The following is a 14,364-nucleotide window of genomic DNA, read 5'->3' on the forward strand; positions in this document are numbered from 1 at the left end:
TATTATCTTTCTAATTTTTGTTTTATTTTTAGGATTACCATCATAGTGTGTTGTTTTCATAATTGTAGTTCGGTACTTGTTTTTTTATTGTTCCAGTGTCGCGCTAAAACCTTCTGGTTTTTTATATATGCTTTAGTTCTTTAAATAAAATTATAAACTATTAAATTAACACTTCAAATTACATTGAGACAATGAGACATTCCAAGTATTAGGAGGGATCTAATAATTATGTTTAGGACGTGCAAAAAATAAAATCAATACCCAAATCAAGAGTTAAAGTTTTTATACACGCTTCAGTGCTGTGACTTTAATTAGAAATAAATAAATTTAAATTTTGAAATTACATCACGACGCTCCTGGCGATAAGAGAAATCTAATAGTTATATTTAGAAAATGGAAAGCCTGAACGGAGAGCACAAAATTTTCGATTTTTCGTTCTTTCAATATTATACGAAATTAAAATAACTATTACCGGGAGAACTATAAGTTCAAAATTCATGGGAAACACCGCAACAGGTGCCAATTCAGGTGCAACTATTAGACGATCGTTGCGGTGCTTTCGGTGCAGCACCGATTTCAGCACCGTACCGTACCGCATAAGAAATCCCTGCATCGAGCATCCCCCATCTACCTTTTTTCGGGAAGGGTATGCGATGCCCCGAGTTCATGGCGATCGGAGCCGAGCCCTCTCTATACTGATTTACAGACGTACGCAAATCCTTTTACTACAGTGCTGTTTAGGAACGGTGTATCCAAGTGGGCACGCGCAACGTTTGCAAACTTCTCTACTAGATGAATTATTGAAGATACGGTGAATTACAAGACAAACTTGGAGAGTGTATTTTCTTCTCATCATCGTTATTATAACACCCATTCACAACTCATAGGATCCATAAAAAAGTTATCTAGATACGCAAACAGAGTTTATTTCAACTTGCAAATGTTGCAAACATTTCTGATTAATCACCACCAAAGTTATCAAGAGGCGGTCCGGTCGTGATCCTTATATACAATTTACTATACCACCTCCCGAACATGGTTGTTTCCATAACAGAAAATAAAAACAAAAAGGGAAAAGGGAAAAAAATAATAATAATGGGAAATAGAAAGAAAGAAAAGATTTGTTTTCCTATTAATTCCGTGGTGAGACAAGCGGGAAATTACACATTCATTATCCAACACATTCGCCCTTCCTTTACGACAATGCGGTAACAGGCCACAGTTCACAAATTGAAAACAAAGATCTTTTTTGTTTCAACACAATGGAAACAGAAAGAGTTGAGAGGATAACCACATACTCGCTAAAGGCCATGACTTTTTTTTTGTTTTCTTTTCCTTAAGAGACACATCAAGTTAATTTCTTTTATTACAGCATTTTATCCCCCATTTTTTTTTTACTACCAGATTAGTTTAAACAATCTACGCAATTCTTTAGAATAAAAACAAACTTCGGAATTAAGTTTTCTCGCTGAGAAAATGTCTCTATACCACTTGATCCCATGATTGTTGTTTTTTTGTTTTGTTTTGTTTTGTTTTTTTTTGTCTTTTGTTCCTCCTTTTTTTTTATATGTCAATTTATCATCCTTTTCTCTTTGAAAGAAAACAGTTTGACAATCCGACAGTCACCAAACCGGAGTAGTCATTTTAGTTGCTGTGTGCCCGGTAGGGGAAAGAAGGGGATCGTCATTGAGGCAGAAATCAATCAGGCATGGCCAGGCCGATTGCCATCTGCAAATTTATAACTAAATAAATAGAGGACTTCAGCCACATGAAGAAGAAAGTATACAAATAACCAATAAAAAAAAAAATAATAATAATTGAAAAAAAGGTAACTCTTTCTCTTTTTAAAGACACAGAGTTATAAATTAGCAGCAGTAATAATGTGGAAAAAAATTTAATAATAGAAAAAACTCCGCTTAGAATTTCACGGCATCACATGCTTCATTCTCTTTCTTTTGTGTTTTGAGGAAAAAGCAAAAACGTTTAATGGAAGGGAAGGTTGCTTGAGAGAGGGATAGTAGGGGAAGGAGTACACTAGAGGTTTCTGATTCTGTTTTCCAGCATGACAACTCACATCTTCGTTCTAGCTAAGCTAAATATGTACAAGAAAATGAATAGGAGAGACGAGCCGGTCAGGGAAGAAATCGCATCATAAACATCATCGCAAAATGAAAACTCCCCCAAGTAGCAGGAATTTATGAACGATGCTTCATTGGAGAGCGCGACGTTACACTAAGGAATCTACCAAAATACAAAAACAAGATGGAGAAGAAATGGGGAAAAAAAAATAAATAAAAAAATAAAAAAAGCTGGGCAGAGGACTTGAGAAGGGATTGCAAACAACAGAGTTTGGGTTGTTGTTGATGTGATACTAATGTGGCTGAGGAGGAGGCGGAGGGGGTACTTGAGGGGGAGGCTCTCGAGGTAGAGGAGGCATGCCGGCGGAAACTCCAGTAGCCATGGATGGCGGAATAGGAGCTGCGTGAATATGATTGTTCATCATCGGTGGCATCGGGGGTGCTTGCTGATACGGTGCGTACATGTGGTACGGCGGATAAGCAGGAGGAAAAGGATTATAGAAGGGGGGATGTCCCATTGGTGGCATAGACCCTGGTGGAGGATAGGTGGGAGCAAACGAGGGAAAACCGCCCACTGAACGATAGGGGTTCGCGGCATTGGCGGCAGCAGCGGCGGCGGCGGCAGCTGCAGCAGCATTTGCGGCGGAAGCAGCAGCGGACGACGGGCCAGAGGAGGACGTACTAGCAGAAGGACCCGAAAACGTCTGCGCTGACGCGTGGCCTACCTTGTTCATGTTGGTGGATGATCGATGAGCCGAGTGACTACGTTGGCGACTTTCTTCCGGCACTACGTTGGACGACGACGACCCATTGCGTTCGTGGTGCGGCCGTGCATTCGAACTGGCCGTTTGAAAATGATGTTGCTGCTGATGAGGTGGATGATGCTGTTGTTGTTGTGGTGGTTGTGATTGTTGTTGCTGCTGCTGCTGCTGTTGTGGTATGGCTTCTATTTTTGGTAGTTTGGCTGAGGGAAGGGACGTTTTGTTTAGCGAAGAGCTGCTAGTTGTGCTGGATCTCTTCCGGCTGCTCTCCTTTTCTTTGCTGTTATTGCTGCTTATCATTTCCCGACTGATTTTGATCTTGAGTCCACCACCGGGCGCCATAGGCGAGGCCGCCGGTAGTGGCTGGCTTTCGTTGGATCCATTGGTTGGAGTCGTAGCGACCTCACCTTCGATGCGCCCTTTAGGAATTTTGATTTTCAGAACAGGTTTCACCAAAGCAGCTTGATCTTGAACTGGCGACTGGTTAATCCCTGATATCTTGAGTCGAGGGCCGTCGGCAGCATCTTTGTACTTGTCCTTTTCCCGCGTCTTTTCTTTTTCCTTGTCCTTGCCTTTGTGCTTGTGTTTATGTTTCTTTTCCTTCTCTTTGCCTTCGCGATCTTTATCTTTGTTTTTGTGCTTCTCCTTCTTCTTCTTCTTCTTTTTGCCAGAAGATGAATCAACATCCTCCCCACCATCCGTAGGTGCCGAAACAACCACTTCGGCTGCAGGCGTACTCTTGATCTCGACACATGTCATTGCGTCTTCAGTTTTGACACTGGAGAACTGGTCATGGTCGAGTACCACATCAAATAGACTTTCACGAAGTGAGGGCTGTTGGATTACTTGGGGTGGCTGTTGTTGCTGCTGCTGCTGCTGCTGTTGCTGATGTTGTTGTTGTTGCTGCTGCTGTTGCTGCTGAGGAGTAACTTGCGGTTGAGGCGTAGAAGGAAGCTGAGGATTGATCGAATGAAGCTGCTGCTGCTGTACGGACTGTTGCAGCTTTGGTGATGGTTCCAACATACTAAAAAGGCTCTGTTGTTGCTTCGTTTGAAAGCCGCTGGTACTAGCCCCGTCTCCGGTGGCGTTATTCATCAACATGGATTCAATAGCGGCATTAGGGGACCCCAGAAGACTATTGGGTTCTAAGCCGTAGTTAATATCCCATGTAGAGTCTTGGTCTTCGCAAATGTCTAGGTCGAGGCTGAAGCCCAACGAAGTGCTAAGATTCATTTGTGTTTGCTGACTCGGTCCCACTGCGCTGTTCGCTCCTGACACATTGCCATTTCCAGGCCAATCTTGACCAAAGGCCGACGTAGATGGTTTGCTGGTTCTGCTAGTAGAGTCAATTGGTTTTCGCTCCGGCTGTTGCTCGACTCGAGGTGGAGAAAATAAACTACTACTGCTACTTCCACCACTTGAAGGCTGTTGAACTTTATTGCTGGGTAGCACATTCGGTGCGACCGGTTTTCTCTGTGAGCGAATAATGTTTATTTCTAAACAAGAAATGCATTTTACTTTGTAATGATCAAAAATACCTGTGACGATAGTGTATTCTGCGGAACGGGTGGTTGCTGTAGCCTTTGCTGTTGATGTTGTTGTTGTTGGTGCTGCTGATGATGATGATGTTGGACAGATGGGGGATGCGATGCACTACTGCTGCTGCTTCCAACTGGCTGTTTTGTTTCTTTCGCAGAGCCAGAACTTGACCTTTGATGAGGATGTGGAGGTCGGCTGGAAGAATGTCCCGAAGGTTGTTGTTGGTGGTGCTGCTGCTGCTGTTGTTGTTGGTGATGATGATGATGATGATGATGACTGCCAGCAGTTGAACTACCACCAACACCAAGCCCCGCACCTTCCGGTGGTCGGTTCGAATGTGAAGGAGGATGTCCACTATTCGAAGACGGACGGTGCCCGACGGGAACACTGGCCGTAGAACTCGACGGAGGGAGAGGCGCACCAGTTTTATCCCTCCTTTGGTCGTGTGGTCGAGGAATTCGCTCACCTGATATGCAGCCTTAAATCATGCTCTTTTTTTGTAACAGGTTACCCTACCCCCTAACCCTTCCGAAAATTTTTTTTAAAGACGTTACCTGGTTTAGGAGCAGTACTGCCTGAAGATTCGTTTCTAATTTTATGAGCATCTTGATGGCTTGTCGATGAATCTTTACTGGTTCCAGAAGCGGTTTTGTCCGAAGAAGTCATGGCAGAAGCGTTGACTCCTGGCTGCTGCATAACACGTTTACGAAGTCTTGACGGGCATTTGTTGAATATCGCCAGAAATTCAACCGTAAGTTCGTCCAGCATTTCTAGCGTCACCGATTTGTCAACGTACCAAAACCAATCTTTACCTTCGGCACTCTGTGGTATCTGAAAGGTCAAGTAATGGTTGTATAAACAGTGTCTTTAGACATTAGAAAAAGTAAATAATTTGTTACCTCAAAATTGAACCATTTGCACACCAGATGGATGCAAACACAGGCCACCACAGTGGGCTTGTACTGGAGGCACATGGTGGTCAGGTGCAAACTACCCACAACATGACTCCTCTAGTTACTTGGAGCACAAACACGACACAATTTGGGACATAAAAGAAAAAACTTTACCTATTTGTTGCCATGAAGTAAGAGGTCTGTGCCATATCCTTGCTTGAAGACGCTGAGGAAAGTGAAGCAGACATACAGGATTTGCCATTGTTTGATTGACATGAATAACATTCTACCTCTAAATAGATGCTGACAACACTTGAGCACTTGTGTGTGAGGGTGGTCAATTGCGACATCAAACCCAAGAGTCTGGAGAAGAATATTTTCATTGTTTATGAGCTCCTGGGCTTGTTCAATGTATTGCTGAATGTAAAAAATGAAAAAAAAATTGAAAGAATATCCACATATAACATAACCACTTTGACATACCTCTGAGTTGATGTCCAAGTGCCGCTGATCCTTGTATAGAATCATGTGCGCAACCCTGATGACATGTTCCAGCTTTCTTGGCTGCTCTTCAACTTTGGCAGCTAAAAAGAGGGCACAGGAAGAAATTGGATTTCGGTGGAACTTGTTGAAGGAATGGAACATGTAGAAACGATGTACATAGACTATGGCTGTGTTGATACACAGCTGTGTCCTAAACACAGAGAAAGAAGCGTGAATTGACGTAACCCCATCACGTTGCTGGTGATAACTGGACCAAACAATACTGAATGCGTATTATTGTTGTTAATATCTATACCGCGACAAACGCGTGTGATAACGTGAGAATCGTGTCCAAAACGATGAAAAGAACAACTTAAGACTTCTAGCACTTACACTTGCAATCTTTGACCCATTTCTTGGATTAACGTTGCCGCCTGCTGTCGGTAAAAGATTTCCTTGTCGTAATCGATGTTGCATCTTCGGGAAGGAGTATTTTGTAATTGTTCTTTAGTGAATACCCATTTCCCAGAGTCCATCGACGCCGCCATTGCAGCCGTTTTTTCACACACTGCAGTCTGTCGAAACGACCGCTATCGGCGACACGCGAAAGAATTTCTTTATCTGCCGCTAGAGGGCGCAGAGAGTCTTGGTGTTTGGTTCTTAAAGTTCAGAAAACGCTGTGAAATCATTAAGGTAAATATATGCGCATCAATCCCCTACTATTCTTCTTTATCGCATTTATCAGCTAAGTTCAGCCAAATGCTGATATGGCTGAGTAATAGCAACTGACAATGCCCTCAAAACATCGAGCGATGGATTTTACTTTTAGTGTTCAGCGATGGCGCTGTCTGCTGGGGCCGCGATGTGATGACTATCTTTGCTTCAGGGCTACAGACAAAAAATATGATGTAACCGTTAGTGGCAGTCACACAGTCCAGCCCAGCCAGAAAAAGAAAATTCGTACTCGATAACCCCCCTAGAAATCTTTACTTTCAATGCTGTGAACAATTTTTGATTCAAATTTTTTTTAAGAATTTTTAATTCTGCTCTGCATAGAATCTAAAAAGGCGTGTTATTTGTAGAATTCACTAGTTCCTTCACTCACCAATGTCCTTGGATACCACAAGTTAAGACGTAACGTTCGATGCTCTCATTTCTTAGAATGACAGTCTCCGTAAAAACCAAATTTTTCTCCAAGACAACGTCGCTTAGATCACTCTCAGTCTTTCCAAAATCGCCTTTTTTTTACAACTAAGCAACTGAAGAAATTTAGAGTATTTATCTGTTTATCTACACAGCGCTTTTTGTGAACAATCTGGGAGAACTGTATTTTTTTTGTTTGTTTTTTTCGAGAGAAAAAAAAACAAAACAAAACAAAATAAACACACGAATGCCAAGAGGGTAAGGGAAACGAGAAAGAAATAGTATGATATTTATACACTGATGAAAGAAACGTGGACCAAGACGGAAAAAAAACATCATGAAGGAAATCCACAACAGAAAAGAATTAAAAAAAAAATATATGAACTTGGTTAAATATTTATAATCAGTTGTTCGACAGGGGTCATTATCCCTTCCCTTTTCATAACCGAACAGTGTAAAGAGGTGAACTAAATGACGAAAGAACCCATGCAAAACGAGTCTAATTTCTCACAATCTGCACTCGATCCGCAATTACTTGTTTTTAAGTGTGTTTGGGTAGAAAGAGAGGAAAGAAAGACGGTGTAAACAAGGGAACAGAGGTGACTTTGCGAATTACATAGCACAGGAAACAAAGCACAAATAAAAAATAAAAATAAAAAAAAAAAAAAACATGTGAGGAGTAAAGGGATAAAGGTTGCGCCAACAGATCGGAGTGACGAACAACCAGACATTATCATCCAACTTTTCAATTTCTTGCGCAACTATGTACAGCAAAAGAGGAAAGAGTCACGTTTCTCCTACTCTCTTTCTCATTTTCACTATGTATAAATCTATCACACATACTCAAGTTTTCGTCTTCTTCCGCGTATGTATTCGAAGAGCTAAGGAAAAAAAAGGAAAAAAAAGGAAAAAAAAGGAAAAAAAAAAAAAAATCATAAATCGACCATCTTGTTACTACGTTTAAGGAAGAGTTAACTTTTTTTGTTTGTTTGTTTAACTTGATTTTGTTTTGCTTTGTTTACGACACACTACGGAGCTTGGTAACAGACACACGGTGGTGAGAGGAATTAGCGTTTGTTTCGCATCTACAGGGGGAAATGGAGAGCGACGATTTAGGCTATCTCTTCTTGCTCCTCGGAGCACTACCCTGGCTTCCTTCCCACTCGGGATCATTGGGGTCCTCATCCTCGACATCGAGGTCGTCGGCACCAGGTGAATTTGTTGATTCAGAGACAAAGGTGACAGCTTCGTCGTCCACGGACGACGTCGTAGTCGTCGGCGTGGCTCCTGGAGCCAAAACGACGGGCACTCCAACACTGGCACTGCCGCACTCGGATGATCTAGCTTCTCGTTTATTCAATCGTGTACCAGCCTCCTGCGGTGCCAATTCTTCGTCGGCTTCTTCAGGAGGCATCTCCTCAACCAATTGGTCATAGACACTGTCCGACAGGGGAAACAGGCGTGGCTCATATGGGGCGACTGTAAAAAACGGCTGCAATACGCGAAATCAAGAATTAGAAAAAAACAACAATTCGATTCTCATCTAATTCGTAAATGACTAACAACTCACCTCTTCCATCTCCCAGGACATGCCGGAATTGTCATCGTGAAATTTCCATACACTGGAATCTCTTTTCGTCAAGGAGGCAGTGCGTCGACGTTCTTTGATGGCAGAAGCTGTTAACGATCCGTCAGCTGTTGGCATGTCAGCGGCGACGCGTTCTCCTTCTTCGACAGGAAGGTCTACATCCATCATCGAGCCGTCGGTGACTTTGGAACCGATTGGTGACATCGGGTCGGGCGTATTGGCACCGGAGCTCTGATCGGCCCGGCTGTCCAGCCGATCAATTTGGTCAACTCGACGACGGCCTCTCGTTACTCCCGCAGGCTGTTTCAAATAGCTCATAAACTTGCGCCTCTCTTCCAATTCGGAGCGATCGTGACGCGCAACGCACGCTTCTTCGCTGACATCCTCAATGTCTTCTAACACTTCCTGCGAATGCGCAAAAGGAAAGAAACACTTGATGTTTTGAATCAATGGTAACACTTTTAGTTTTTTGGATGCTCATTACCTGGCCAGCAGCCAATTCCTCGTCGTCGACCGTGCGCCATTTAGGCGTTTGGATTTCTTTGTATTGCAGCCTCTCAACGCGAGTCGTGGCCGCCATGCTGTAAGGAATGACGATATTATCGATATCGTACGAGGTCCTGCGTCGCATCAATTCTTGGAAGACGGAGCTACGCTCGTTGCGATTGTTTCCCTGTCGACCTGGCGTGGTCGACTGAACGCTACCAGTGTCATACGGCGACGAAGGGAACGAGGCGCTATCTTCATCCTGGACATCAGTCGACAAAGCTGAACGCTTCCTTCGTTTCATCAACGCCTTTCTCCTATCCAGTTTGCCGTCCTCGCTGCCGCCGTCAATCGCCTTGGTCTTCCTCTTGTTATTGGATTTTCGTTTAGCCGAACCGGCAACCAATAAACTATCGTCCTCTTGTGTTGCCTTCAAGCTGGAACGCCGACTGTTTATATTCCCGCGTGGAACGTGCTGATGCGACGTGGGAGGTGGCGGCGGACGCCAATCGCCTGATTTGAGAAGCGAATCGACGTGAGCGCTGAGCGGAATGTCTTGCGGCAACGAGAGAACTGGATGGAAACCACGGTCCGTCAGGCCGATTCGCTCCCTGAGCGTCATGCCATCAGGATCTACCGGCAGCAGATAATTGTTCTTGCCATTGCACAACACGCACGGCGTGTATATGCGGGACATGACGCAGCAACATCGAACTGTCGACGAATGACGACTCGGTTTTCGACCGCTACCCGCCGCGATTTGTGAGGCTCTGATCAACCGGCGATGGCGGAAACCTCCACCAGCGCTATTGTTGTTGCTGCCACTGTTGCTGCCACTCGTTCCAGCCATGCTCACCAATGGGCGAGTTCGACTGGAAGATGAAGGAGACGAAGCCGTCGCTTCTGCTTCGGCCGTATCTGCACTACAACTACTGGGCTCACTTTTGACCGGGCTGGACGATGTACTGGTCGTCAGACCGTTGGCCGTGGCAAACTGGACGGGACCTTTGGCTGCTCGCAATTGCCTGTAAACGTCCGTATGTTGGCGGATGCGATATTCGAGATCCGAAACTTGCGCTTGCAACCACGACCACCTGGCTGCCACTGCTGCTCGATCGCGGGCCCATCTCCACGCAGCCCGCTGATACCTGTCAAAAATCAATAGAAACGTTTAATACTTGTTTTATAGTTCCCCTAAGACGGGGATTAGTCTCTTCGAACTCGTATAGTGGATGCTGTAGACTATTGATCCAAGTAATATGCTAGATAAATAAAAATAGTTTCGTTTCTTGGCAACGCCTCGTGCAAGACAACCAAGCCGAGAAAAGTGTCAAACAACGACCCAAGATGGCACGTTCATCGATCCACACTCCACGTTAAAATGCCTTGACAATATTAATTTGCCTCCTGGGTAGCAATGGCAAGGCAACTTGAGCTCGGGTGGAAATGGATCCGTTTACCTTGGAAACGTTTTGATTTTTGATTAAAAAAATATAATAGTCAAATATTTACGTCGAGACGGGTTTCGGAGCCGGCGTGGGCAGGCCGGTGACCGGGGTAGAAGTTGTTGAACCTGCGTGACTGGAAGCAGATGCAGCAGTAGTACTATCGAGAGCTCCTGTTTCGTTGGTCGTGCTTGAGGTGGGGGTGGGCATGAACGGCTCGACAATAGCGGGAGGGGCAGCCTCATCGTCACTTTCACCACCGGAACTGCTTTCCGTCGCGTCCGGATCGTCGTGACGCTGCAGGTAACGAAGCTGTGCCTCCCAAAGGCCGGCGACTTCTTCTAAAGTTTCAGCCATCTGACTGGTCAACTGGCGACCTGTTCGATTGTAGTGGCTCGCAGAGGACTGATATTGTTGTTGCTGGCCAGAGGATGGAGCCGCGCAACGATTGGAAAGACCGAAATATCGCCGGTTGCTCAGGTAGGAGACGGGTGGAGCCTGAAGTCGACTAACGAGGTTGACTAAAGTTGCAGTTGGGATGTTACGAACTTCTTCGCGCGTTGGAAGCCGCCCGTCTTCTGCCCATCCATAGAGATTGGATTCGGCGGTGCCATGAGGACCGCCTTTGCCCCCAATAGACAGGGTCTCTTTGGCATAAGTCACAAAATGCGCCACTTGATCAGCCACGTGTCGGCCGACATGGCGTGACTGCAGCCTTCCGGCCCGTCGCAACAGCGTCTGGCACCTCGCTTCGATTTGCTGCTGTTTGACACGAGCCTCATTCAGTCGGCGCTCCACTTCGGCTTCCTTGTCGACCACCACCACCGGTGAAGGCTCTCCGCCGACCGGAAGGGCAGCAACGTCTTCCATGACTGCGGCAGCTGCATCACGGAGCAATTGTTGCTCTGCCGCCGAGAGACCAATGTCAGCGCACTGCTCCACTTCCATACTTTTGATGGCATCGAGAATATCTTGGACGCTGGCTTCAGCCTCTTCACTCACTTCAAGACTCCCGTCTACCGTTTTGGTGGTGGTGGTGGTGGTAGTGGAGGAGGAGGAGGTGGTGTTAGTAGTAGTAGTCGTCGTGGCTGACCATTCGGGGGTTTTACCGGCCGTTTGAACAACCAAAGGTGGGGAATCGAGATCCATTCGATCCCCTGGAGCTGTGGGATGCAGGCCCATGTTGGCGTTACCGTTGAGTGACGGCGATGTTCCCCTACCACCGCCGCTACTGGGAGGAGACGACCTGGGCGCAACGGCTGTAGCCGAAGGGATGATATGCGCCAGATCGATGCCTTGTCCAATCGTCGGGGGCGGCCCGGGTGCCGCTAAAGCCTTGTTGACAATGGTTGGTGGCGGATCCAGGGTTCCCTGGCCGTCCGCGATACCACCACCACTACCACCGCCGCCGCCGCCCCGACTCTTGGTCAATTCGTCCGACCGAGCTATTTCTTGGCCGCTAACGGCTACGCCTATACCACCAGAGTTTCTTTGACACTTGCTGCTGGTACTATTTCGTGGACTACGAATGTCTGTTGTTTTCACTGAGCCGTTCGTGCCGCAGCAACGAGACGGCCACACTTCACGAGTGTCTTTCAACAAAGACGAATGATGGGATTTCGGGAGTAATGTCAAACTTGGGGGGGCGTTTGGGCTGCTATTGAGAGGGCAACAGCGCTGATGCGGTGTGGCCTGAGTCAAAGCAGGGGCCATGGCACTCGCTGCCGGGCCGCCGAGAGACCAGACGAGCCGGCCAGACCACCTACTCCTCTTGTTCTCCGTACTATGTCGACGAATGGATTGTTGTTGGCTGATGCTGCTTCCGCTACGTTTCCCGCTACTGCGCAATGGACACTGAGGAGGCTGTAGACCAACGACACTGACGCACATTTCATGGCGTTGATGGCCACTTCATCGTCGGAGCCCATCCAGCCGAGCTGACGATCCAGCTGTCGATGCTGCAAGCACATCCACGACGACACGATCCCATCGTTGCTTAGGTTAACAAACTTCTGATCGCTCTTAGAACGCTAGGTCAATTTCTTCCATAACTTAAACCTGTGGCAACCTGTAACAAATAAATTAGGAGGAGAAATTTAAAATCGAGAAGCATGGCCCAAAAATTCCAAAAAAATTAAACGTGAAAACCTTGATCGCATTTTATCTTTACGTAAGTTCTAGACATGATCAATAACGCTCTTTCTCTCTAAGAAGGGAGGCACCAGAACGACTCTGAGAGTAGACGGACCGGTTTTTCTGCCCCCCTTTCCACGGGTTTTATTAATAACAACCCGAGACATTGATTTTCCAGTCATACGGTATCGGATAGAACTCTCAAGGTTGAAGGTATGCACCTTACATCCAATGACATTAGAAAACAAAATGTTGAATAACAACCCTCCTTTCGACTGATGTGTCAAGGCTTCAAACCCTCCCTCAAGAAAACGTGTTCCGACTGGGAAAGAGAAATAATAAACGTTACTTCCTGCTTTCTTTCGTCGCACTAACATGTACAGAACTTTTTCTCTTTTACTTGGCGTAAGGAAATATTGCCGTGTGTCCACAATTGGTAGCAAAGAAGATGTGACGCTGTTTTTATTGTTCAGTCAATGCCCGCATTTGATGTAAAAGCACAGCCCTTGCTATCTATCTTTCGGCGCCACCATTTTCCCAAAAACAAGCACTGACTCACAAAGAAAAACTTTAATAAAACATCGACAGATTCCCTGCATTCTAGCAGTACAGCGTCAAGTCGAACGTTGCGTCAGACGGTTGAGAGATCGAAAACCATTCTTTCTATGGGGAAAAATAAGTCCCAATCTTGTGTCAAATAAAAAAAAAAAAAAGAGAACAAGAAACTCGCAAGCATAAACGAAATAATTTCGGGACTACCCCACGTGACTAGAAAACGAGCCTGGATTTCTTTTTAAATGTATGACGACTAAAAAGTGAGGGAAAATTATTTAGAACCTCCAGATTCTTGGCTCGGATTCCGAGTTGTGTCAATTCCACCGAGTTTCTCTATGCTTAACGGGAGGCGTGCTTATTTTACATCATCTACTGCTATCGCCAAAAAGAGAAAAGCTAGTCCGGGCTAGAACCGCGCCACTGCCAAATACACGACAGCACGAAGGACGTGGAGTGTGGTGGTGGTAGTGAAGCCGTCGCGCGCGAACAAAAGCTTTAGGGCCGCTCCCGCCCCTTATGGTACTAGGGAGACCACGCTTGCACACAATCCAACTCACCTTTTAGTTTTTAGAATTAATCCACTCACGACGAATGCCCAAGAAACACAAAAACGTCAAAAACAAAGACACAAACACTAGTAGCGAATTTCCTCTTTTTTAGAGCGAGATGCCGACACCCGATTCACAATGGCGTCGGTGATAGAAAACGTTCTCAAACTATATTTTCTGTCCCCCTCCCTCCTCACTCGTATAGACACACACAGGGGCGCGGATTCACAATGGCGGCCAAAGCTTGGGTAGAACGGAGGAAGCGCTCTCTCGCGACTAGGCGCACACTACAGTAACACCACTTCGTTTTCGGTACTACTGACTGAGCTCAACTAGCGATGACGATCGCTTCCCCTCCCCTTCTCCAGCACACGGGTGGTACGGCGCAGCTCAGATGGGGTTGCCGAATGAAAGAACGCGCACATATAAACTCCGCAGGCAAGAACTATGGGACGGCAACGTGACGGTTCGAGAGAGAAACAAGCAATGGCTTGGCATCCAACGTTGGCAGGCTTTTCCCAGCACACACACACACATACACACACATAGACACACACCCTAAGCAAACGAAGAACACAGCGATGCCAAGGGGGTGGAGCCAAGCCAGGCAGCCAGCGCCATTTTAGCCCACGCTCACCCCATCCCCTGCAGACTACAGGACTCTCAAGCTCCGCCTGCAACTACAACAGTCAGTACAGAGACCAAACTCAAT

The 14,364-nt window shown here is 46.0% G+C and overlaps 2 protein-coding genes across 4 annotated transcripts; both read right to left on the reverse strand.

Moving 5' to 3' along the window:
• Window positions 1–816: 816 nt before the first annotated feature.
• LOC116923528 (cyclin-T1) lies at window positions 817–6,991 on the reverse strand. Of its 2 annotated transcripts, XM_032930021.2 has the most exons (10): window positions 6,860–6,991; window positions 6,148–6,642; window positions 5,755–5,965; window positions 5,562–5,688; window positions 5,446–5,497; window positions 5,278–5,368; window positions 4,933–5,209; window positions 4,378–4,844; window positions 2,804–4,312; window positions 817–1,742 (listed from the first exon to the last, which is right to left on the reverse strand). In XM_032930021.2, exons 2-10 carry the CDS (start codon window positions 6,300–6,302, stop codon window positions 1,737–1,739), a joined length of 2,895 nt encoding a protein of 964 aa, XP_032785912.2. In that variant the 5' UTR covers window positions 6,303–6,642; window positions 6,860–6,991; the 3' UTR covers window positions 817–1,736. The 2 variants fall into 2 exon arrangements, with proteins under 2 accessions (XP_032785912.2, XP_032785911.2); XM_032930020.2 differs by having other exon boundaries at window positions 817–4,312.
• A 64-nt stretch (window positions 6,992–7,055) lies between these two features.
• LOC116923525 (KAT8 regulatory NSL complex subunit 1) lies at window positions 7,056–14,261 on the reverse strand. Of its 2 annotated transcripts, none has more exons than XM_032930017.2 (5): window positions 13,662–14,261; window positions 10,484–12,474; window positions 8,970–10,119; window positions 8,468–8,890; window positions 7,056–8,389 (listed from the first exon to the last, which is right to left on the reverse strand). In XM_032930017.2, the coding sequence occupies exons 2-5, from the start codon at window positions 12,304–12,306 to the stop codon at window positions 8,015–8,017; spliced, it is 3,771 nt and encodes a 1,256-aa protein (XP_032785908.2). In that variant the 5' UTR covers window positions 12,307–12,474; window positions 13,662–14,261; the 3' UTR covers window positions 7,056–8,014. The 2 variants fall into 2 exon arrangements, with proteins under 2 accessions (XP_032785908.2, XP_045029710.1); XM_045173775.1 differs by having other exon boundaries at window positions 10,484–12,484.
• Between the last annotated feature and the right edge of the window lie 103 nt (window positions 14,262–14,364).

The sequence above is a fragment of the Daphnia magna genome, linkage group LG5 (genome assembly GCF_020631705.1).
Source record: "Daphnia magna isolate NIES linkage group LG5, ASM2063170v1.1, whole genome shotgun sequence".
NCBI lineage: Eukaryota > Metazoa > Arthropoda > Branchiopoda > Diplostraca > Daphniidae > Daphnia > Daphnia magna.